At 47.5% G+C, this 22,146-nt stretch overlaps 1 protein-coding gene across 2 annotated transcripts in view; it reads left to right on the top strand.

Moving 5' to 3' along the window:
• The window catches only part of LOC135908338 (uncharacterized), a 155,428-nt gene that overhangs the window by 4,672 nt on the left and 128,610 nt on the right, over positions 1–22,146 (top strand). The window contains exons 2-3 of one of the 2 annotated variants that reach the window (XM_065440102.2): positions 4,334–4,600; positions 6,183–6,723. In XM_065440102.2, coding sequence (XP_065296174.1) covers positions 4,334–4,600; positions 6,183–6,723 — 808 coding nt within the window. Of the gene's footprint in view, positions 1–4,330; positions 4,601–6,182; positions 6,724–22,146 lie in introns of both variants that reach the window. The other variant, XM_065440095.2, reaches the window with a different exon arrangement.

Raw genomic sequence — 22,146 nt, 5'->3', positions numbered from 1 at the left:
ATGTTTCACGAGCCAAGCTTCACGCAGCTTCTTGTCCTGCGGGTACGTTTGAATAAGGCTGACACCGGCCTCCGTTACGTGCGTCCGGCCCTGCGGCACCGAGCAGTAGCCTACCATGTCGCGCGCCTTCAAAAGCAGCCACTACCTATTGTAGTGCTTTCAAGCGTTGTAAAGGAGACACTCGAAGTGGGTAAATTTCGCCACTAAATGAAAACCGCAGCGTACGAGGGAATTTAAACTCGTTTTCAGCTCGCTTCGGCCCGCCCGAAGCAGCCGACGCGGCCGCTATGTCCACGTGATCCCTCCTAGCACGTCACACCGACGGTGGCGCCAGCTTTTCCAGTGGTGGAGCTCGAGGCCAATACCCGCTTGCTCTCTGGTCCAAACCGCTCTCTTTCTGTCTCTTAACGTTATACCGAGCAATCTTCGTTAGATCTATCGCTCTTTGCGTGGCTCTTAACTTGTTCTCAACCTTTTTTGTCAGTCTCCAAGCCTCTGCCCCATATGTCAGCACGGGTAACTTGTGCAACATTCGCAGAACATTTATAATTCAACTCTGAACCAACCAACCCGCTAGAGAGTATTATTGCAATGTGTGCCTAAGGTAATTAGTTAAACGAGTGAATTTTTTCTCATTATTCGATTATCCGTTCCAATTTTTCTGCGAGTGATGTCCACCTCTTCGATATACATATATAGGCTAGAATTGTACTATTTTCCAAAGGCGTTCTTTTTTTTCTCATCTTTGATAGCGTTCCCTGAAACACCCAGTATATTATCAGAGTCCTTCCATGCTTTTTTCTGGTCACGAAACTGCCGCCTCAGTTTCATATAGCGCCAGCGCCCGCCGCTAGAGGCGCAACCGTGCATGAGAGGGCATGCGAACGCCGCTACCGCTGTGGTGGTGTGTGGGGCAGCCTCGGTATTCCAGCTTTCTCAACTTCCTCAACGATCGCTTTAGTTTCACGTAACTATTTTTAACATTGAATCTAATTAAGTTACTGCCTGAGCGTGTCTTCTGCGATGATATGAGCGCACGGGACGAAAAAAAAGCCACTCATAACATGGAGCTTGCGGCGGTCTCAGACCGAAAAAAAAGAAAGATCTGGAATTTTAAGAGCCAGAACCGCAATACGATTATGAGGCACGCCGTAGTGGGGGACTCGGGATTAGTTTTGACCACCTGGGATTCTTTAAAATGCACCTAAATTTAAATAAACGGGTGTTTTGCATTTCGCCCCCGTCGAAGTGCGTCTGCTGTACACGGCCGGGCGGTCTCGGTCCGGATTTCTTCGTCATCGCCGTTCGCCTCAACGCTTCGGTGGGCTCCGCTTTTTAATATTTGCCTTAAATTAAACACCGCGCATTCGCAACAAAACGCCAGTGGTCCCACTTATCACCAGATGAGTAAGCGCCAATTCTCCGTTGCGCATAGCGCCAGATTGTTCGCCGAGCACAGCTGTTCAGTTTCTGTTAAACTGTGGCAGAGAAGGACTCTGTGGGCAGTATCTTATAACGAGATCAAAAGAATGAAATTGCTATTGCGAAGGGCTGCTACCGTAGAGTACTTAATGACAAAGAAAAGGGAACTGAGCTGCTCCATGCGCTTAAGATTTCTTGCAAAGCGATGGCATTTTCTGAATAAGATTTAGGTAGAATTAATGCAAGACTAACTTCGCTACTAAATGTCTTCGGTGCGGCTTTTAACAACGGATTAAGGCGAACCTGAAGTGTTAGGACCTGCACAGTTGAAACTAGCTGTAATTAGGCAATAGCCTTAGCAAGCAGTCGTTTAGAAGCGTCAGTAAGCCCAGCACTTATTCACGCTGCTCGTGGTTTCGACGCAGAAACGACGAGACTAGGTATTTGGGTTCTTAATTCGCAACTATATACAATATGTTAAAATGTTGCAATCACCGGTCCTGATATTCTTATCATGGTCGAAAAATGAAAAAAACAACAACTTCATAATTCGATTAAGAAAAGAAAGAAAACGTGTTGGTGCAAAAACAAAATACAAGCACCATCATTTATTTATCATGTAAAATAAGCGGAGCGAAATACAGATAGCACAGAAGCGTCCGGTCATAAATGGTCCACCATTCACAATGCAAGAAGTTTGTTAAAAGCATGACACTTATATAATACGCATAAAGAAATAAGATTAAACGTGAGAGGTATGCATTGGGAGGCAGGAAACAAACAGCAGCAAACGAATGGCAATAAGTACAGAATGCATAGTCGATTGTTTCTATAAACAAGAAAGTGTCGAACTGTCGATGAGCGGGACCGAGGTTTGGGCTTCGTCAGGTACGCTGGAAGGCCTTCAAAAATCTTTGGAACGGCGTTAGTCTTCAGCGTCGGCTTCAGCGACAGCCCAACACTCGAAAAATAGCACAGCACATGCACAGAACGCACCCTATCACTCGGCTCGCCTCGCACTGCGCACGCGTTTCGGTACGCGAACGATGCCCTCTGTGGCACAGTGGCGCCGCGTCGCGGCACCTTTGGGCAGTATATGAACCTCTCCCATAGCGTGACGGCGGAGTTTCGTGACCAGAAAAACATGGAAGGACTCTGATATTATATAGCATATATCGAGCGCATTTATGTTCTTAAGTTCAGGAGCGCATGGAACAGCATCTTGCTTTTTTTTTGTAAGACTAGCACATACGTTAATGTGGGCAGGCACGGAAGCAAGCTCTGCGTGTCCATCCCGCGTCACATGACCACTGGGAGCCGTAATGGAGCCGTGGGAAACAACAATTTTCCCTAATGAATCTGTCACGAGACTCCGCGCAGACATTTTGTTTTTGTGCACGGCGACAGCTTTGCTGAGCGTTCTAGCTTCAGAAGCCTGTCATCGCGCTTGCAACGATAAATAAGAAATGTAATTATTAAATTGCATTTATTGCCACCCACCGCGGTGGCATAGCGGATGTGGCGCTGCGCTGCTAAGCACGAGGTCGTGGGATCGAATCCCGGCCCCGGCGGCCTCATTTCCATGGGGTCGAAAAGAAAAGAAAAAAAAACGCACATGTGCACGCTGTGTATTGGTCGCACGTTAAAAATCACCAGGTCGTCAAAATAATTTAAGCAGGCTCTCCACTACGGCGTGCCTCGCATTCATATCCTATTCATATTCATAGCGGAATATTGTTACGAAAGATGTTTATTTACAGGGTAAAACGAGGTCCCGGAGGAAGCCACAGGCACGGCCCAACCGGCGCAGATTACCCCGAGCCAACGCGCGCGCCCTTTACTTCCTCTTTCGCGGCCTCAGTCGCTCAGTGTTGCTACAATATGATTAATTTGTTACTCTGATCATAAGGTAACATTTGGAATAATAATGAATGCAAATCACATCACAGAAAGAAAAATAACAATGTTGACATACATGATTTACTTATACATCTTCGCAGTGCGAAGGAAAAAAGTTAGCTCAAAAACGAGCGACTGGTCCACTTACTTCTCGCCCGCTCCGCATAAATGAAAGAGCAACAGCGAAATAAATCCGGCGTTCCAGATAGCACTTCTACAAGTGGCTTGTCCCACGTAAAAAGAACGCTTGCTCCAGATTTGGTACTAATAATGCCGCATAATCGGCCTAGTATCAGTAGTCTCAGGTGTGCTTACAAGAAAACCGCTCTTTTCAAGACTCTTTGTCAGGCCGATCGTGCGTTATGAATGGCGTCAGATGTCCTGTGTAACAGCAAAAAAATATTATAGGGTTTTACGTGCCAAAACCACTTTCTGATTATGAGGCACGCCGTAGTGGAGGACTCCGGAAATTTCGACCACCCGGGGTTCTTTAACGTGCACCTAAATCTAAGTACACGGGTGTTTTCGCATTTCGCCCCCATCGAAATGCGGCCGCCGTGGCCGGGATTCGATGCCGCGACCTCGTGCTCAGCAGCCCAACACCATAGCCACTGAGCAACCACGGCGGGTGTGTATAACAGCAAGGGTAGCGCTTAAGCTCATTGTATAGCGTCTAGGTCAATTTTCACTCACGTCAACCTTATAGCTTTATACCTAACGAAGAATAATGACAGGATGCGCAAGCCCTCGTGGCAGTTGCCGAAAGTTAAGAGCAATGGTCGCATCTAAGACGTGAAAATGCATACCTTCGCGAAAAGTATCCATAGAGTCCGATGGCAGGTGTCGTACATACCTGTCGAGAGCGGCTTCGAAAACGTTCGACAGAGGCCGCATTTCTGAGTAGCCGCTCTAGGGGCGAATGCACACCGCCTCGCGACTTCGCGTCGCGCATGATTCCAGTTTGTACGAGAAATTAACTGGCAAATTTTCTTTTGTGACCCGCTGACAGCAGCCAGGGGCGAAAGCATGGGCACCAGGGACCAGTCCGAACAAAGGCCGGTCGCCCATCTTTGTGATCCTGCTTCTCTCGCTCATTCCGGTCATGTTCGGCTGCGCTCTGGCCATCCGCTACGCAACACGGGGCCCACGGGTTGTACGCACCGAAGCGGCGCCTACCACAGTGGCGCCTACCACCGCGGCGGTCGCAATCACCACGACCCCATTACTCTGGCCATCGGCTACGTCATCGGAATCCCATGATACGGAACCCCATGTTACGGTACCCCATGTTACAGAACCCACTGTTACGCAAACCGCTGTTAAGGACGCCACTGGTACGGAAGCCACTGTTCCGGAAACCAGTGTTACGGCAACCGATGTTAAAGGGACCCTGAAACGCTTTTGACGATTTTCTACAAACATACTGAGTCGTTAGAGTAGGTCCTTCTGATCATTAATTGACACATCTAAGTGCTCTGCATAAAGCGTGTAATTTATTATAAGGTTTTAAAAATGCACATCGCTGCCGATCGCAGCGCACTGCTCGGCGGAATTTTAAGCCGCCCCTACCCATATGACCGAAATAACCCATATGACGTCAGTGGGGTGAGCTATCCGATTGGCTGACCAGGGCGCGTGATCGATAATTTTTCCAACTTTATGGTAAACAAATGATCTTCGTAATAGTTGGAATGTTAGTTAATTTGTTTTTATGGAAAGAAAGTAGCATAAAGAGAATGCACAAGAACAATTTTTCAGTACACTTCAGCACTTCCGGCACACAGCAAGTGTCGTCTGCTTGTGTTACAACGTACTCCATTTTGACGAGAACCCAGCGGTCAGAGTTGGTCTCAGTCTTTTCGCGAGCACTATGATTCGACTTTGTTGCCTTGTAGACTGCAAACGTAGCGACTGGCAATATGTCAAGCTGCGACATCGTGTCCCTCTGCAGGGCAGCGTACCAGCGAACTGGCTGCTGCGCATCGGACTGCCGCTATCCGATCGGCGCTAGGATTTGCACGTTTGTGGCCGTAACTTTACACCGGAAGATTACGAACGCACTAGCGTTTCGCGGGTCCCGTATTAGGGCAAACGTATAGCGCAAGGGGACAGGGTCTGGCCGCTTGACTGTGCCGTAACGGGATGAGCCGAGATGAGCAGAAGGGCAAAGGTGAATGGTCTGCATGGTGCAGCCACCTGGTGGCATAGAGCTCAACCATATACAGTAGCAGCAACGAAGCGCATTCTTTTTTGCAGCTGGTGCGTATTTTTCGCAGGAGTGTAATCATCAACACGTTGTTTTCATAAATGTTTAAAGTGTTTTACACTTGGTTAGAGCAATATTAGCGCTTTGTTTGGCTGGTTAAGCGCTGCGCCAACAAGTGTCTGGACCGTGCAGACCGATCAGGCCGCTCACGTACGTCTGCGCCAAAGTTCCTTCATCAGCTTGAGTTTATGCCTCCAGTCATTTGCCGATATGACCAGCTTGCCTGTGGCTAACGGAATACCAGACACGTTCGGCACTACAACAGAATGCTCGAAACGCACGTTGCTTCGATAGCTCTTGCTTGGGGTCGACAGCCAAGCGGCTAGCGAAGAGGTTTCGCGCGGGTGGGCGCGGGCTTCAAAACAACCGGAAGTGGACGATGTGACGTCGCATCGTGACGCAGGACCAGTGAAGGCGGAGCTTAGCCCCACTCGCTCGGCGAACGAGTTGAGGAGGAAAAACGTGGCTGGGGAGGAGGGTAACTTCTAATCGCTTGTAGCTCCATTAATACGTAACGCTTCACTTAAATTGTGGTGCGAATGTTCTACTTAAGCTGTACCCTACGCGTCTACAAAATTTGTCCGAACCGTTTCAGGGGCCCTTTAAGGAAACGACTGCTACGAAAGCCACTGTTCCGGAAACCAGTGTTACGGCAAGCGATGTTACGGACACCAGTACTGTTGAAGGAATCACTGTTCCGGAAACCAGTGATACGGCAACCTATGTTACGGACACCACTACTGTTGAGGGAATCACTCTTCCGGAAACCAGTGATACGTCAAGCGATGTTACGCAAACCACTACTGTTGAGGTAATCACTGTTCCGGAAACCAGTGATACGGCAACCCATGTTACGGACACCACTACTGTTGAGGGAATCACTGTTCCGGAAACCAGTGATACGTCAAGCGATGTTACGGAAACCACTACTGTTGAGGAAATCACTGTTCCGGAAACCAGTGATACGGCAAAGGCTGTTACGGACACCACTACTATTAAAGCAGCCACTGTTGAGAGATCCATTATTGACCTGACCAAGCCGTACGCGCCGAGAAGGGGCTCTGAAGTCTATCCCGAAGATCATCTGCCAAAAGACGTCACGCCGGAGGGTTATGAGCTCACGATTGCCCTGAACGGTGAGAGCAACATTCGTAATGCATAATGGCGCGGGTGGAGTTGCAGAGGCGAAATTACAAACAACCATTGCTGCGCGCGGCGGTGCTAGCGGTTAGTATGTTTGGTATTGGAAAAAACCTTCCAAAGGGAAAAAACATAACTGTGCTCGGGAGACCACATAGTTAGGCCTCGAAGGAGATGTTCCTGTCATGAGAAACCATTGTTTGTCACTCCATTGTTCAATTACAACTACACCTTGCGATGCGCGTAACGTCGCCGTCGTCTACAAGCCTTGCTGACCATTGCAGCCTCCGAAATGCTCCGACGCGCGCCCACGCTGGCTCCGTGACGCCCGAAACATTGCCCATATTGCAAAGCCCTAAACTCTGACGATAGCCTATACAATGTTTTTAAGTAGCGAGAAATGCTGGGAAAGCTAGCGAGACTTTCTGCAGAGGCTGCGTTTGTTGTTTGTGCCAGCACCTTGGTGAAACCGTTTTAACGCGAGCGGATTCCCTTCCTTACTTCAGCCCTTTTGAGTCTACCTATCTAGCCTCTTATAAGCCGACAAAGTGAGCCTTGGTGAAACCGTTTTAACGCGAGCGGCATCCTTTCCTTACTTCAGCCCTTTTGAGTCTACCTATCTAGCCTCTTATAAGCCGACAAAGTGACCCTTGTTGAAACCGTTTTAACGCGAGCGGCATCCTTTCCTTACTTCAGCCCTTTTGAGTCTACCTATCTAGCCTCTCATAAGCCGACAAAGTGAGCCTTGGTGAAACCGTTTTAACGCGAGCGGCATCCTTTCCTTACTTCAGCCCTTTTGAGTCTACCTATCTAGCCTCTTATAAGCCGACAAAGTGAGCCTTGGTGAAACCGTTTTAACGCGAGCGGCATCCTTTCCTTACTTCAGCCCTTTTGAGTCTACCTATCTAGCCTCTTATAAGCCGACAAAGTGAGCCTTGGTGAAACCGTTTTAACGCGAGCGACATCCCTTCCTTACTTCAGCCCTTTTGAGTCTACCTACCTAGCCTCTTATAAGCCGACAAAGTGACCCTTGTTGAAACCGTTTTAACGCGAGCGGCATCCTTTCCTTACTTCAGCCCTTTTGAGTCTACCTATCTAGCCTCTTATAAGCCGACAAAGTGAGCCTTGGTGAAACCGTTTTAACGCGACCGGCATCCCTTCCTTACTTCAGCCTTTTTGAGTCTACCTATCTAGCCTCTTATAAGCCGACAAAGTGAGCCTTGGTGAAACCGTTTTAACGCGAGCGGCATCCTTTCCTTACTTCAGCCCTTTTGAGTCTACCTATCTAGCCTCTTATAAGCCGACAAAGTGACCCTTGTTGAAACCGTTTTAACGCGAGCGGCATCCTTTCCTTACTTCAGCCCTTTTGAGTCTACCTATCTAGCCTCTTATAAGCCGACAAAGTGAGCCTTGGTGAAACCGTTTTAACGCGAGCGGCATCCTTTCCTTACTTCAGCCCTTTTGAGTCTACCTATCTAGCCTCTTATAAGCCGACAAAGTGAGCCTTGGTGAAACCGTTTTAACGCGAGCGGCATCCCTTCCTTACTTCAGCCTTTTTGAGTCTACCTATCTAGCCTCTTATAAGCCGACAAAGTGAGCCTTGGTGAAACCGTTTTAACGCGAGCGGCATCCTTTCCTTACTTCAGCCCTTTTGAGTCTACCTATCTAGCCTCTTATAAGCCGACAAAGTGACCCTTGTTGAAACCGTTTTAACGCGAGCGGCATCCTTTCCTTACTTCAGCCCTTTTGAGTCTACCTATCTAGCCTCTTATAAGCCGACAAAGTGACCCTTGTTGAAACCGTTTTAACGCGAGCGGCATCCTTTCCTTACTTCAGCCCTTTTGAGTCTACCTATCTAGCCTCTTATAAGCCGACAAAGTGAGCCTTGGTGAAACCGTTTTAACGCGAGCGGCATCCTTTCCTTACTTCAGCCCTTTTGAGTCTACCTATCTAGCCTCTTATAAGCCGACAAAGTGACCCTTGTTGAAACCGTTTTAACGCGAGCGGCATCCTTTCCTTACTTCAGCCCTTTTGAGTCTACCTATCTAGCCTCTTATAAGCCGACAAAGTGAGCCTTGGTGAAACCGTTTTAACGCGAGCGGCATCCCTTCCTTACTTCAGCCTTTTTGAGTCTACCTATCTAGCCTCTTATAAGCCGACAAAGTGAGCCTTGGTGAAACCGTTTTAACGCGAGCGGCATCCTTTCCTTACTTCAGCCCTTTTGAGTCTACCTATCTAGCCTCTTATAAGCCGACAAAGTGAGCCTTGGTGAAACCGTTTTAACGCGAGCGGCATCCCTTCCTTACTTCAGCCTTTTTGAGTCTACCTATCTAGCCTCTTATAAGCCGACAAAGTGAGCCTTGGTGAAACCGTTTTAACGCGAGCGGCATCCTTTCCTTACTTCAGCCCTTTTGAGTCTACCTATCTAGCCTCTTATAAGCCGACAAAGTGACCCTTGTTGAAACCGTTTTAACGCGAGCGGCATCCTTTCCTTACTTCAGCCCTTTTGAGTCTACCTATCTAGCCTCTTATAAGCCGACAAAGTGAGCCTTGGTGAAACCGTTTTAACGCGAGCGGCATCCCTTCCTTACTTCAGCCTTTTTGAGTCTACCTATCTAGCCTCTTATAAGCCGACAAAGTGAGCCTTGGTGAAACCGTTTTAACGCGAGCGGCATCCTTTCCTTACTTCAGCCCTTTTGAGTCTACCTATCTAGCCTCTTATAAGCCGACAAAGTGACCCTTGTTGAAACCGTTTTAACGCGAGCGGCATCCTTTCCTTACTTCAGCCCTTTTGAGTCTACCTATCTAGCCTCTTATAAGCCGACAAAGTGAGCCTTGGTGAAACCGTTTTAACGCGAGCGGCATCCTTTCCTTACTTCAGCCCTTTTGAGTCTACCTATCTAGCCTCTTATAAGCCGACAAAGTGAGCCTTGGTGAAACCGTTTTAACGCGAGCGGCATCCCTTCCTTACTTCAGCCTTTTTGAGTCTACCTATCTAGCCTCTTATAAGCCGACAAAGTGAGCCTTGGTGAAACCGTTTTAACGCGAGCGACATCCTTTCCTTACTTCAGCCCTTTTGAGTCTACCTATCTAGCCTCTTATAAGCCGACAAAGTGACCCTTGTTGAAACCGTTTTAACGCGAGCGGCATCCTTTCCTTACTTCAGCCCTTTTGAGTCTACCTATCTAGCCTCTTATAAGCCGACAAAGTGAGCCTTGGTGAAACCGTTTTAACGCGAGCGGCATCCTTTCCTTACTTCAGCCCTTTTGAGTCTACCTATCTAGCCTCTTATAAGCCGACAAAGTGACCCTTGTTGAAACCGTTTTAACGCGAGCGGCATCCTTTCCTTACTTCAGCCCTTTTGAGTCTACCTATCTAGCCTCTTATAAGCCGACAAAGTGAGCCTTGGTGAAACCGTTTTAACGCGAGCGGCATCCTTTCCTTACTTCAGCCCTTTTGAGTCTACCTATCTAGCCTCTTATAAGCCGACAAAGTGACCCTTGTTGAAACCGTTTTAACGCGAGCGGCATCCTTTCCTTACTTCAGCCCTTTTGAGTCTACCTATCTAGCCTCTTATAAGCCGACAAAGTGACCCTTGGTGAAACCGTTTTAACGCGAGCGACATCCCTTCCTTACTTCAGCCTTTTTGAGTCTACCTATCTAGCCTCTTATAAGCCGACAAAGTGAGCCTTGGTGAAACCGTTTTAACGCGAGCGGCATCCTTTCCTTACTTCAGCCCTTTTGAGTCTACCTATCTAGCCTCTTATAAGCCGACAAAGTGACCCTTGTTGAAACCGTTTTAACGCGAGCGGCATCCTTTCCTTACTTCAGCCCTTTTGAGTCTACCTATCTAGCCTCTTATAAGCCGACAAAGTGACCCTTGTTGAAACCGTTTTAACGCGAGCGGCATCCTTTCCTTACTTCAGCCCTTTTGAGTCTACCTATCTAGCCTCTTATAAGCCGACAAAGTGAGCCTTGGTGAAACCGTTTTAACGCGAGCGGCATCCTTTCCTTACTTCAGCCCTTTTGAGTCTACCTATCTAGCCTCTTATAAGCCGACAAAGTGACCCTTGTTGAAACCGTTTTAACGCGAGCGGCATCCTTTCCTTACTTCAGCCCTTTTGAGTCTACCTATCTAGCCTCTTATAAGCCGACAAAGTGAGCCTTGGTGAAACCGTTTTAACGCGAGCGGCATCCTTTCCTTACTTCAGCCCTTTTGAGTCTACCTATCTAGCCTCTTATAAGCCGACAAAGTGACCCTTGTTGAAACCGTTTTAACGCGAGCGGCATCCTTTCCTTACTTCAGCCCTTTTGAGTCTACCTATCTAGCCTCTTATAAGCCGACAAAGTGACCCTTGTTGAAACCGTTTTAACGCGAGCGGCATCCTTTCCTTACTTCAGCCCTTTTGAGTCTACCTATCTAGCCTCTTATAAGCCGACAAAGTGAGCCTTGGTGAAACCGTTTTAACGCGAGCGGCATCCTTTCCTTACTTCAGCCCTTTTGAGTCTACCTATCTAGCCTCTTATAAGCCGACAAAGTGACCCTTGTTGAAACCGTTTTAACGCGAGCGGCATCCTTTCCTTACTTCAGCCCTTTTGAGTCTACCTATCTAGCCTCTTATAAGCCGACAAAGTGACCCTTGTTGAAACCGTTTTAACGCGAGCGGCATCCTTTCCTTACTTCAGCCCTTTTGAGTCTACCTATCTAGCCTCTTATAAGCCGACAAAGTGACCCTTGTTGAAACCGTTTTAACGCGAGCGGCATCCTTTCCTTACTTCAGCCCTTTTGAGTCTACCTATCTAGCCTCTTATAAGCCGACAAAGTGACCCTTGTTGAAACCGTTTTAACGCGAGCGGCATCCTTTCCTTACTTCAGCCCTTTTGAGTCTACCTATCTAGCCTCTTATAAGCCGACAAAGTGACCCTTGTTGAAACCGTTTTAACGCGAGCGGCATCCTTTCCTTACTTCAGCCCTTTTGAGTCTACCTATCTAGCCTCTTATAAGCCGACAAAGTGACCCTTGTTGAAACCGTTTTAACGCGAGCGGCATCCTTTCCTTACTTCAGCCCTTTTGAGTCTACCTATCTAGCCTCTTATAAGCCGACAAAGTGAGCCTTGGTGAAACCGTTTTAACGCGAGCGGCATCCTTTCCTTACTTCAGCCCTTTTGAGTCTACCTATCTAGCCTCTTATAAGCCGACAAAGTGACCCTTGTTGAAACCGTTTTAACGCGAGCGGCATCCTTTCCTTACTTCAGCCCTTTTGAGTCTACCTATCTAGCCTCTTATAAGCCGACAAAGTGACCCTTGTTGAAACCGTTTTAACGCGAGCGGCATCCTTTCCTTACTTCAGCCCTTTTGAGTCTACCTATCTAGCCTCTTATAAGCCGACAAAGTGACCCTTGTTGAAACCGTTTTAACGCGAGCGGCATCCTTTCCTTACTTCAGCCCTTTTGAGTCTACCTATCTAGCCTCTTATAAGCCGACAAAGTGACCCTTGTTGAAACCGTTTTAACGCGAGCGGCATCCTTTCCTTACTTCAGCCCTTTTGAGTCTACCTATCTAGCCTCTTATAAGCCGACAAAGTGAGCCTTGGTGAAACCGTTTTAACGCGAGCGGCATCCTTTCCTTACTTCAGCCCTTTTGAGTCTACCTATCTAGCCTCTTATAAGCCGACAAAGTGAGCCTTGGTGAAACCGTTTTAACGCGAGCGACATCCTTTCCTTACTTCAGCCCTTTTGAGTCTACCTATCTAGCCTCTTATACGCCGACAAAGTGAGCCTTGTTGAAACCGTTTTAACGCGAGCGGCATCCTTTCCTTACTTCAGCCCTTTTGAGTCTACCTATCTAGCCTCTTATAAGCCGACAAAGTGAGCCTTGTTGAAACCGTTTTAACGCGAGCGACATCCTTTCCTTACTTCAGCCCTTTTGAGTCTACCTATCTAGCCTCTTATAAGCCGACAAAGTGACCCTTGTTGAAACCGTTTTAACGCGAGCGGCATCCTTTCCTTACTTCAGCCCTTTTGAGTCTACCTATCTAGCCTCTTATAAGCCGACAAAGTGACCCTTGTTGAAACCGTTTTAACGCGAGCGGCATCCTTTCCTTACTTCAGCCCTTTTGAGTCTACCTATCTAGCCTCTTATAAGCCGACAAAGTGAGCCTTGGTGAAACCGTTTTAACGCGAGCGGCATCCTTTCCTTACTTCAGCCCTTTTGAGTCTACCTATCTAGCCTCTTATAAGCCGACAAAGTGACCCTTGTTGAAACCGTTTTAACGCGAGCGACATCCTTTCCTTACTTCAGCCCTTTTGAGTCTACCTATCTAGCCTCTTATAAGCCGACAAAGTGACCCTTGTTGAAACCGTTTTAACGCGAGCGGCATCCTTTCCTTACTTCAGCCCTTTTGAGTCTACCTATCTAGCCTCTTATAAGCCGACAAAGTGACCCTTGTTGAAACCGTTTTAACGCGAGCGGCATCCTTTCCTTACTTCAGCCCTTTTGAGTCTACCTATCTAGCCTCTTATAAGCCGACAAAGTGAGCCTTGGTGAAACCGTTTTAACGCGAGCGGCATCCTTTCCTTACTTCAGCCCTTTTGAGTCTACCTATCTAGCCTCTTATAAGCCGACAAAGTGACCCTTGTTGAAACCGTTTTAACGCGAGCGGCATCCTTTCCTTACTTCAGCCCTTTTGAGTCTACCTATCTGGCCTCTTATAAGCCGACAAAGTGAGCCTTGGTGAAACCGTTTTTACGCGAGCGACATCCCTTCCTTACTTCAGCCTTTTTGAGTCTACCTATCTAGCCTCTTATAAGCCGACAAAGTGACCCTTGTTGAAACCGTTTTAACGCGAGCGGCATCCTTTCCTTACTTCAGCCCTTTTGAGTCTACCTATCTAGCCTCTTATAAGCCGACAAAGTGACCCTTGTTGAAACCGTTTTAACGCGAGCGGCATCCTTTCCTTACTTCAGCCCTTTTGAGTCTACCTATCTAGCCTCTTATAAGCCGACAAAGTGAGCCTTGGTGAAACCGTTTTAACGCGAGCGGCATCCTTTCCTTACTTCAGCCCTTTTGAGTCTACCTATCTAGCCTCTTATAAGCCGACAAAGTGAGCCTTGGTGAAACCGTTTTAACGCGAGCGGCATCCTTTCCTTACTTCAGCCCTTTTGAGTCTACCTATCTAGCCTCTTATAAGCCGACAAAGTGACCCTTGTTGAAACCGTTTTAACGCGAGCGGCATCCTTTCCTTACTTCAGCCCTTTTGAGTCTACCTATCTAGCCTCTTATAAGCCGACAAAGTGAGCCTTGGTGAAACCGTTTTAACGCGAGCGGCATCCTTTCCTTACTTCAGCCCTTTTGAGTCTATCTATCTAGCCTCTTATAAGCCGACAAAGTGAGCCTTGGTGAAACCGTTTTAACGCGAGCGACATCCTTTCCTTACTTCAGCCCTTTTGAGTCTACCTATCTAGCCTCTTATACGCCGACAAAGTGAGCCTTGTTGAAACCGTTTTAACGCGAGCGGCATCCTTTCCTTACTTCAGCCCTTTTGAGTCTACCTATCTAGCCTCTTATAAGCCGACAAAGTGAGCCTTGTTGAAACCGTTTTAACGCGAGCGACATCCTTTCCTTACTTCAGCCCTTTTGAGTCTACCTATCTAGCCTCTTATAAGCCGACAAAGTGAGCCTTGGTGAAACCGTCTTAACGCGAGCGGCATCCTTTCCTTACTTCAGCCCTTTTGAGTCTACCTATCTAGCCTCTTATAAGCCGACAAAGTGAGCCTTGGTGAAACCGTTTTAACGCGAGCGGCATCCTTTCCTTACTTCAGCCCTTTTGAGTCTACCTATCTAGCCTCTTATAAGCCGACAAAGTGAGCCTTGGTGAAACCGTTTTAACGCGAGCGGCATCCTTTCCTTACTTCAGCCCTTTTGAGTCTACCTATCTAGCCTCTTATAAGCCGACAAAGTGAGCCTTGTTGAAACCGTTTTAACGCGAGCGACATCCTTTCCTTACTTCAGCCCTTTTGAGTCTACCTATCTAGCCTCTTATAAGCCGACAAAGTGAGCCTTGTTGAAACCGTTTTAACGCGAGCGACATCCTTTCCTTACTTCAGCCCTTTTGAGTCTACCTATCTAGCCTCTTATAAGCCGACAAAGTGAGCCTTGGTGAAACCGTTTTAACGCGAGCGGCATCCTTTCCTTACTTCAGCCCTTTTGAGTCTACCTATCTAGCCTCTTATAAGCCGACAAAGTGAGCCTTGTTGAAACCGTTTTAACGCGAGCGGCATCCTTTCCTTACTTCAGCCCTTTTGAGTCTACCTATCTAGCCTCTTATACGCCGACAAAGTGTCCCTTGGTGAAACCGTTTTAACGCGAGCGACATCCTTTCCTTACTTCAGCCCTTTTGAGTCTACCTATCTAGCCTCTTATAAGCCGACAAAGTGACCCTTGGTGAAACCGTTTTAACGCGAGCGGCATCATTTCCTTACTTCAGCCCTTTTGAGTCTACCTATCTAGCCTCTTATAAGCCGACAAAGTGACCCTTGGTGAAACCGTTTTAACGCGAGCGGCATCATTTCCTTACTTCAGCCCTTTTGAGTCTACCCATTTAGCCTCTGATTCACCGAAAAAGTGACCCAAGTTGTCTATCTGCTTTGTCCGCTAGGTTTGGGCTCCTGGTCGTGACGAAGTCGTGGTCGTTCCATCGTCGTTAATCCAGCTTCGGTGTCTTACTCTCGTCATGCTGTCACGCTTTCTACTCGGACTATGTGACACGAGTTGTCTAATAGCTTGGTCTACTGACCGTGATGCCGTCGCGGACGTTGCATCGCCGTCATTACAGCTTCGCTATCCGACTGTAGCGTCATGCCGCCTTCATCAAGTCACAATCGTCGTAGAATCGTCATACGTCCGTTGTCTCACAACCATCGTCGTGTCGTCGTAGTCATTCGATCGTTGTCACTCTAGCTTCGCGATCTGATTTTCGTCGTGCCGTCGCTGATACGATTTCCACTCCGGCACAGTGGTCCAAGCTGTCTAAAGCTTGGGTCACTAGGTATGTGTTCAAGGTCGTGATGACGCCGTCATTGTTTCATCGTTGTCATTCCAGCTTTGTCGTCCAATCGTCGTCATGCCGTTGTCATCGCAGCTGTCCTTTTATCATTGAAGGCACGTCCATGCTAGCGGCAGACGTGCAGTAACGGCGAACCGGCCTCCAGTGCCGTAGAGCGTGTGCCGCGCGAGAGCTGCCTCCGCCACCGGCGATGACGCACATCGGCTGCAGCTTCCGTTCCAAACAAAATAACTTCCGCCCGATAAAGCGATTCGCAGATTGTCCATTTTATGAAAAACGACATCCACTGTCAAACGTTGAACACGAAAGAGAGCTCCGATACTTGTCGAGCTCGGCTGCAGATCGCGGCTACCCATTGCAGACGACCGGCTCGGCTGTGCTCGCATCGCAGCCGACGGCGTCGCTAGTAACAGCCTATTTTCTTCTCTGTGTATAACTATTACGAAGAGCGACACCAACGGTAAGAAAATATTGTGGCTTGTGAGAGTCGGTGATTCATTCTGATGCGCCGCCAGCTTTATAGCTTTGAAGTGAACCGGAGCAGGCCTAGCAACGATATCGGCGCCGCTGAGCGATCAGCGGTGGTGAGGCTGCCGTTGGTGCCAGGGTGACCACACCTCGGTCGCTGATTGGCCATTTCGTCGTACGGCTTCCGCATAAATGGGCCCCTCCCTTCCTCTCTACGGCCGGGAACTCTCGCCGTTCACTAGCAAAACTACCGTCGAAGGGCACACGGCATGCGGTGAGTTGCCGTGCCGGTAATGTGGACGGGCCTCAGCACTTAGTAACGTCATCCGATTGTCGTCATTGCACCGTCGTCATACGCCTTCGTTACATCCACACCTATCTTTCTTCGTCAATGTATTGCCATCATACTATTGTCATTCGATCATGATTATGCCAGCCATGGCATGCCGTCATCGTTAGACGGCCGCTATCGTGTATTCGTTGTCTTGCCTTTAAACCGGCAAGAAGACTGGGATGAAGCCGTCAAGAGCAACGACCTTCACGTCCAGCTTCGGGCTGTCCAAAGGGCCTGCGACAGGGCTGAAGATCACGGTCTTCCGCCCCCGGCGCAGGTGCGGCCCGCGACTACGACACGGTAGTCCCTTAGGACCAATTAAAGTTTCTTGTCTGTCTGTCTGTCTGTTGTCAGACTCTCGTCGTCATGCCGTCGCAGTGGTGTCATTGTCATCATGCAAGTTGCATGACGCAGTCAGTGTCACGCCATTGCCATCGTAGACTTGTGGTCATTGTCGCCATACATTCGAATCGATGCCATCGCTGTCGTTTAATCGTCGTTATTGTAACTTTGACATCCAACTCTCGCCAAGCTGTCGTCATGCCTTCGTTTCACCGTCGTCATCACTTGAGGAATGCGGTCTTCAGGAATGCGGTTTGTCGCTACATTGCTGGAATGTTATTCTTATTAGTGTCGACAGTCGTCGCGAGGCGAGTTCTCCCGTATTTTATTTAGATTCAGTATTTAGTGAAAAAAGAAAGAATAAGTATTTGAAGAACATTGTTCTTGTACGGCTTCTGGTACGTGGGTTGAGAAAAATTTGCTTTTCGTTCTTTTTCTTTGCGGATTTTTTTTTTTTTTTGAGGCCGTCGCGGCAACCACACGTGCGCGTGTTTTTGCTCGGGATTTTACGATTTTACGAATTTAGGAATTTAGGAATTTTACGATTTTACAGATGTTGCGTCAAGCCTTAAGGAAAATAGCTTCGCCAAAATGTTTTAGAGGTGCTAAAGGACGGGGTCGGTGCAAGATTGCCAGGAATTTATGCAAGAACGAATAATACGACGGTTCCCATGTTGCACTTTTGTGGCAGCGCAATACACCCTACCAGATGGCTGTACTTCGTTCCAGCAAGCTTATTCAGACGAGTCCTTGACACAGACGAAATCTGCAACAGAGTTAGCTGTTGCTGCATAAGTAACTGTGACGTAAAAACAACCCGTAGCTTTTTACTCTTTGTGGTTTCCGTAATTTGCTGCTGCTTGTGGGCCGTAACCATAAGTATATCATCGTAAATAAAGCGCGTTTATGTCCTACAAACGGTATGAGCACAGAAAATGAAATTCAAGCTACACGTAACTTCCCCCACCCTCTCATTGTCATATATCGGTGGCGTTTCTGCGAATTTCACTGTTCGCAGGTTGGCACGTATAACCTCGGCGCATTTTTGAGAAATTGGTAACGAGTAATGTGACGCAGCAGCATCCTATGTGCTACACCTCTATGACGAAACCATGATGTAATTCACTCTTCCCTGAAAGCTATGTTATTGTGATTACGCATAGGAACCCACCATGCGCGGGTATTTATCGTAATTCTTTGATTAAAGAGAGCAGAGATAAGGTGCACTGGCACCACCCGGATGGGTCGGTGGAAATTTATTTCTATTTACGTATAGTCCTTTTTGCTGACGCTCAGAGTAGACAGCGCTAGCAGCGTAGTAATGGTGCTGGAGAAGCTTTTTCTTGTATAGCTATTCGCCGGATGTTTAGAATATTGAGGATGTAGCCCTTCGACAACACAAGTTGATTACAGAGACGGCCGTCAGTGTACAACGGAAAGCGCGGACGGACGGTTAAAGCAGCAATCCCAGTTCTTTTTTTTATTTTCTTTCTTTTTTTTGGATGCGTGCTTCAGCAGCGAAATGGAAGCTGCTTAAGGTACCGACAACCAATCAAGTTTAGTCAGATACCGGTTTAAACCAGGATGCGCTGCATGGATGTAACAGGTTGTTAGCGGTCTTCGCTATGACACGCAGACAACTCTATCCCCGTTGAATGCGACGTTCTCTCTATTTAGCCCGTTCTGGCCTAATAATGGCAATAAATAGAAAGGCCTTTCTTCATTTTATATGTACATCTTTAGTGCTCTCCCGCAGACCACCGGCACCATCAACAAAAATGTGACGTCAACATATATATGTTTTACTCTCTCCGACAAGTCGCCGGCGCCGTCATTAACAACGCGACGTCAACGCACTAACGCTATGCGGGAGGATCTCTTTGATTTTTGCGGAATATTTAAGGATGCGTGGCCCGTGGCACATAGCATAATTCTTGTCCTTCAGCTGAATTATTCGAAGATGCGGACATAACTAGCACAAAAAATCAGTACATATTTAACTAATTAACAAAAATTACGAATGAAGTTCCTGACTAATTACTTTACGCAATATGACAATTTACAAATTGTTAGCCGGTGAGTCTGGAAGGCGTATCCACTTGGAATGAAATTATTGAGTGACACCAGTTTGGATATATCCGCCATCAAACTCGCCACAAAATTGCACCGTTGTTCCACTCAACATTTCAAGACAATGCTCTTTCATGCATTGAAGCACAAAGCTCACTGAAATGCCCATGTATTTTGTCCCACACTGGAAATAATAGTTCGAAACAAGTGTAATCCTGAAAATTCATTTCAAATGGATACGTCCTGCAAGATAACCGGCTACAATTAGTAAATTGCAACGTGTCCTGTGAAGTAATGACTTGACAAATATTAAGCGAATTTTCGTTACTAAGTTGAACATGTGTTCCGATTTTGCGCGCTAGTAATGTCCACCTCTTCAAACAATACAGCTGCAGGACAGGAATTATGCTATCTGCCATAGGTGATATTTAGAAATCTTGCGAAACTTAAATGGTCACCCTGTATACAAAACTAACTCCTTTGGGATGACACGGATGACATGGCTGGCCGATCTGACACGCCCAAGTGTACATATTCCACTGCGGGTCTCCATCGTTAGTCCACGTCGTGTGCTATTTTGTTTGTTACCCACCATGGCTGGCCGAGCAATAGCTTGGGCGTATTCTTACCTCTGGGGCCGTGGCATGTGAACATCCTTTCCTGCAGTTCTATACCCGTCTTATAAGGTAGACAACACAGGTGACAGCGAAGGCCTGTATTCATGCCAGCCAATTAGGAAATCCAACGAAAACGCCTTGCGTATTTCTAACCGAGATCACTTTGAGAGCACGCTCACTCAGACAATTTCGGTGTTTGCTCCTAATAATCTACCGCAGCTGGTGCTCGGCGATTGGGAACAGCGTCCCTGGCATCTTGTTTCCACTGCTCGTGAAGTGGCGTCCTGGCGCTGGTGTCACCATAGATGCAAAACATTTGCGAAAGGCTTTCACCTCGCCGCCGAACTACGCTATTGTACGATAACTTCAGCGCACACACTGGCTTGGACCAGGACGACATCTGCCTCACGCGCGCCTTCCGGCCTAATGCTCCATCTGGTGTGGCATGGCTGTAGCATGACAACGGCTTCCGTGGTGGCCAAGTTCTCCGTTTGTTCTGGCAAATGAAAATGAATGGGAGTGAATGGCTTTGAAAGGAGACACCGAGCTCATTTACCCTACGCCTGAGGTCGCACAGCCGCTTAATGTAACGCAGCTCTTAGGGCTCCTGCAAATACTTTTTTTTTCTTTGGCACAAACCAGGAGGCGCTGCCGGCAGTTGCGGGCAGTAAAAATTATATGTCAAGGCCGAACATGCAATGGAGCAGTAAAAATTCACCAAGGACTGAACCAAAGATGCCCTCAGTCTCCATGGTAGAGTACGTAAGCGCGACTGTACGAAGACGTAGGAAGAAACAGATACACAGACACAGCGGAGATACAGACACGTCCTCGTAGAGTCGCGCTTATACGCTCTACCATGGTATCTGACCAACTAGCCCGCCAACGTGTTTTAACCTCAGTCTCCATTGTTGCTCACACTTTATGTTAAGGGCATAGATAGGCAACTGGAAAACGGTCAACTGGGATTTTATGTATCATGCACGCTTAACGGACAAAATGGTGCAACGGCAAGCCCCCCCTTCGCCCCCTCACTTATGTATGCTGACGACGTAGTGCTACTTGCAGACAACGCAGGAGATTTACAGGCACTTGCCAATATGTGTGGCAATGCGACGACAAATCTAGGCCTAAAATTTAGCGCAGAGAAATAGGGAATGACGAGACGAGTAACTGCGCGGTGTCGATTCAGCAGGAAGTCATACCCATAGTCGTACCAATATGAGTACCTCTGTGTACACGTAAACGAAGGAAATTAACACTTACGCAACCACCAAGATAATCTGAGAATAAAAAAAAAAAAGCCGACTGCCGCAATAATGAAACATAGGGCACTTTGGGGCCATAATAAATGAGGTGGTGCTTGGAATCTGGAAAGGAGTCATGGTGCCTGCGCTGACGTTCGCAAATGCCACTCTGTGCCTAAAATGGGATGTATTGTCAGATTTGGAAGTTAGGCAACGATCGGCGGGTCGGTTCGCTTTGGGAGCCCACGGCAGAACCGCAGATGGGCCGGTGCAAGGGGAAATCGGTTGGGCCTCTTTTGAAGCGAGAGAAGCGCAGAGGAAAATTATTTTTGAAGAAAGATTCAGGAACATGGATCAAAATAAATGGGCGGCTAAAGTGCACAAGTACCTGCACTTAAAAAGCAGGGACACAGAATGGAGGAAGAGGTCAAGAAAGTTCTCAACCAAGTACAGAGTAATTGAAAGTGTGGACAGACAACCAGGAGTAATCAGAAACTGAGAGTGACAGACAGGGAGTCGGATGCAAGGAATGAAAACGAAACAGACCATGGAGATTTACAAGTACGGGAAAAAGAAATTAGAAGGAAAATCTGCACGATAACACGAAGGTAAGTGCCTTGCTGTTTGAGGCTCGAACTGGTTGCCAAAGGGCAAAAACGTACCGGAGCAAATATTCGCAACTAGACAATGCCTGTGAATGCTGCAGGAAAAATCCGGAGACCACTCAGCACGTACTAATGGAATGCGAAGGGAATCGCCCAGCGAGACCAGCGCGTAACGTACACCTTTCAGAAGAGCTTGTATTGGCAACGGTGCACATTTAGGTGCACATTAGAGAACTCCAGGTGGTCCAGGTGGTCCAAACTTCCCCCACTACGGCGCGCCTCATTATCAGATCGTGGTTGTAACACGTTAAACCCGATAAATTTATTAATACCTTATATTTAAAGTAGAAGGAAGTATCAACCGTTCAGCAGTCGAGGTAAACAAGAGACGTTTAGAGTGTTGGTGGGGAAAAAAAACGGAAGGAACTTAAACGGCGGGATCCATTACAGGCACAGGTAGTGGTACAAGGTAGAAAATAATATTAAGAAATGTATACAAGAATGCCAGAAGGGAAAACATTGAGAGCATACTTGAGTGCTTCAAACAAACTAGGTGAGGATGTGTCTCCGCCCCGTTTCAAATGGGATGCTAATAAATCATCATCATCATCATCACCATCATCATCCACTTTTCGACCTAAGAGTTTTGCTCAGAATGGTCAAGGAGAATT

The sequence above is a fragment of the Dermacentor albipictus genome, chromosome 1 (genome assembly GCF_038994185.2).
Source record: "Dermacentor albipictus isolate Rhodes 1998 colony chromosome 1, USDA_Dalb.pri_finalv2, whole genome shotgun sequence".
NCBI classification, from domain to species: Eukaryota; Metazoa; Arthropoda; class Arachnida; order Ixodida; family Ixodidae; genus Dermacentor; species Dermacentor albipictus.
This window is presented reverse-complemented; position numbering and strand designations above follow the sequence as displayed.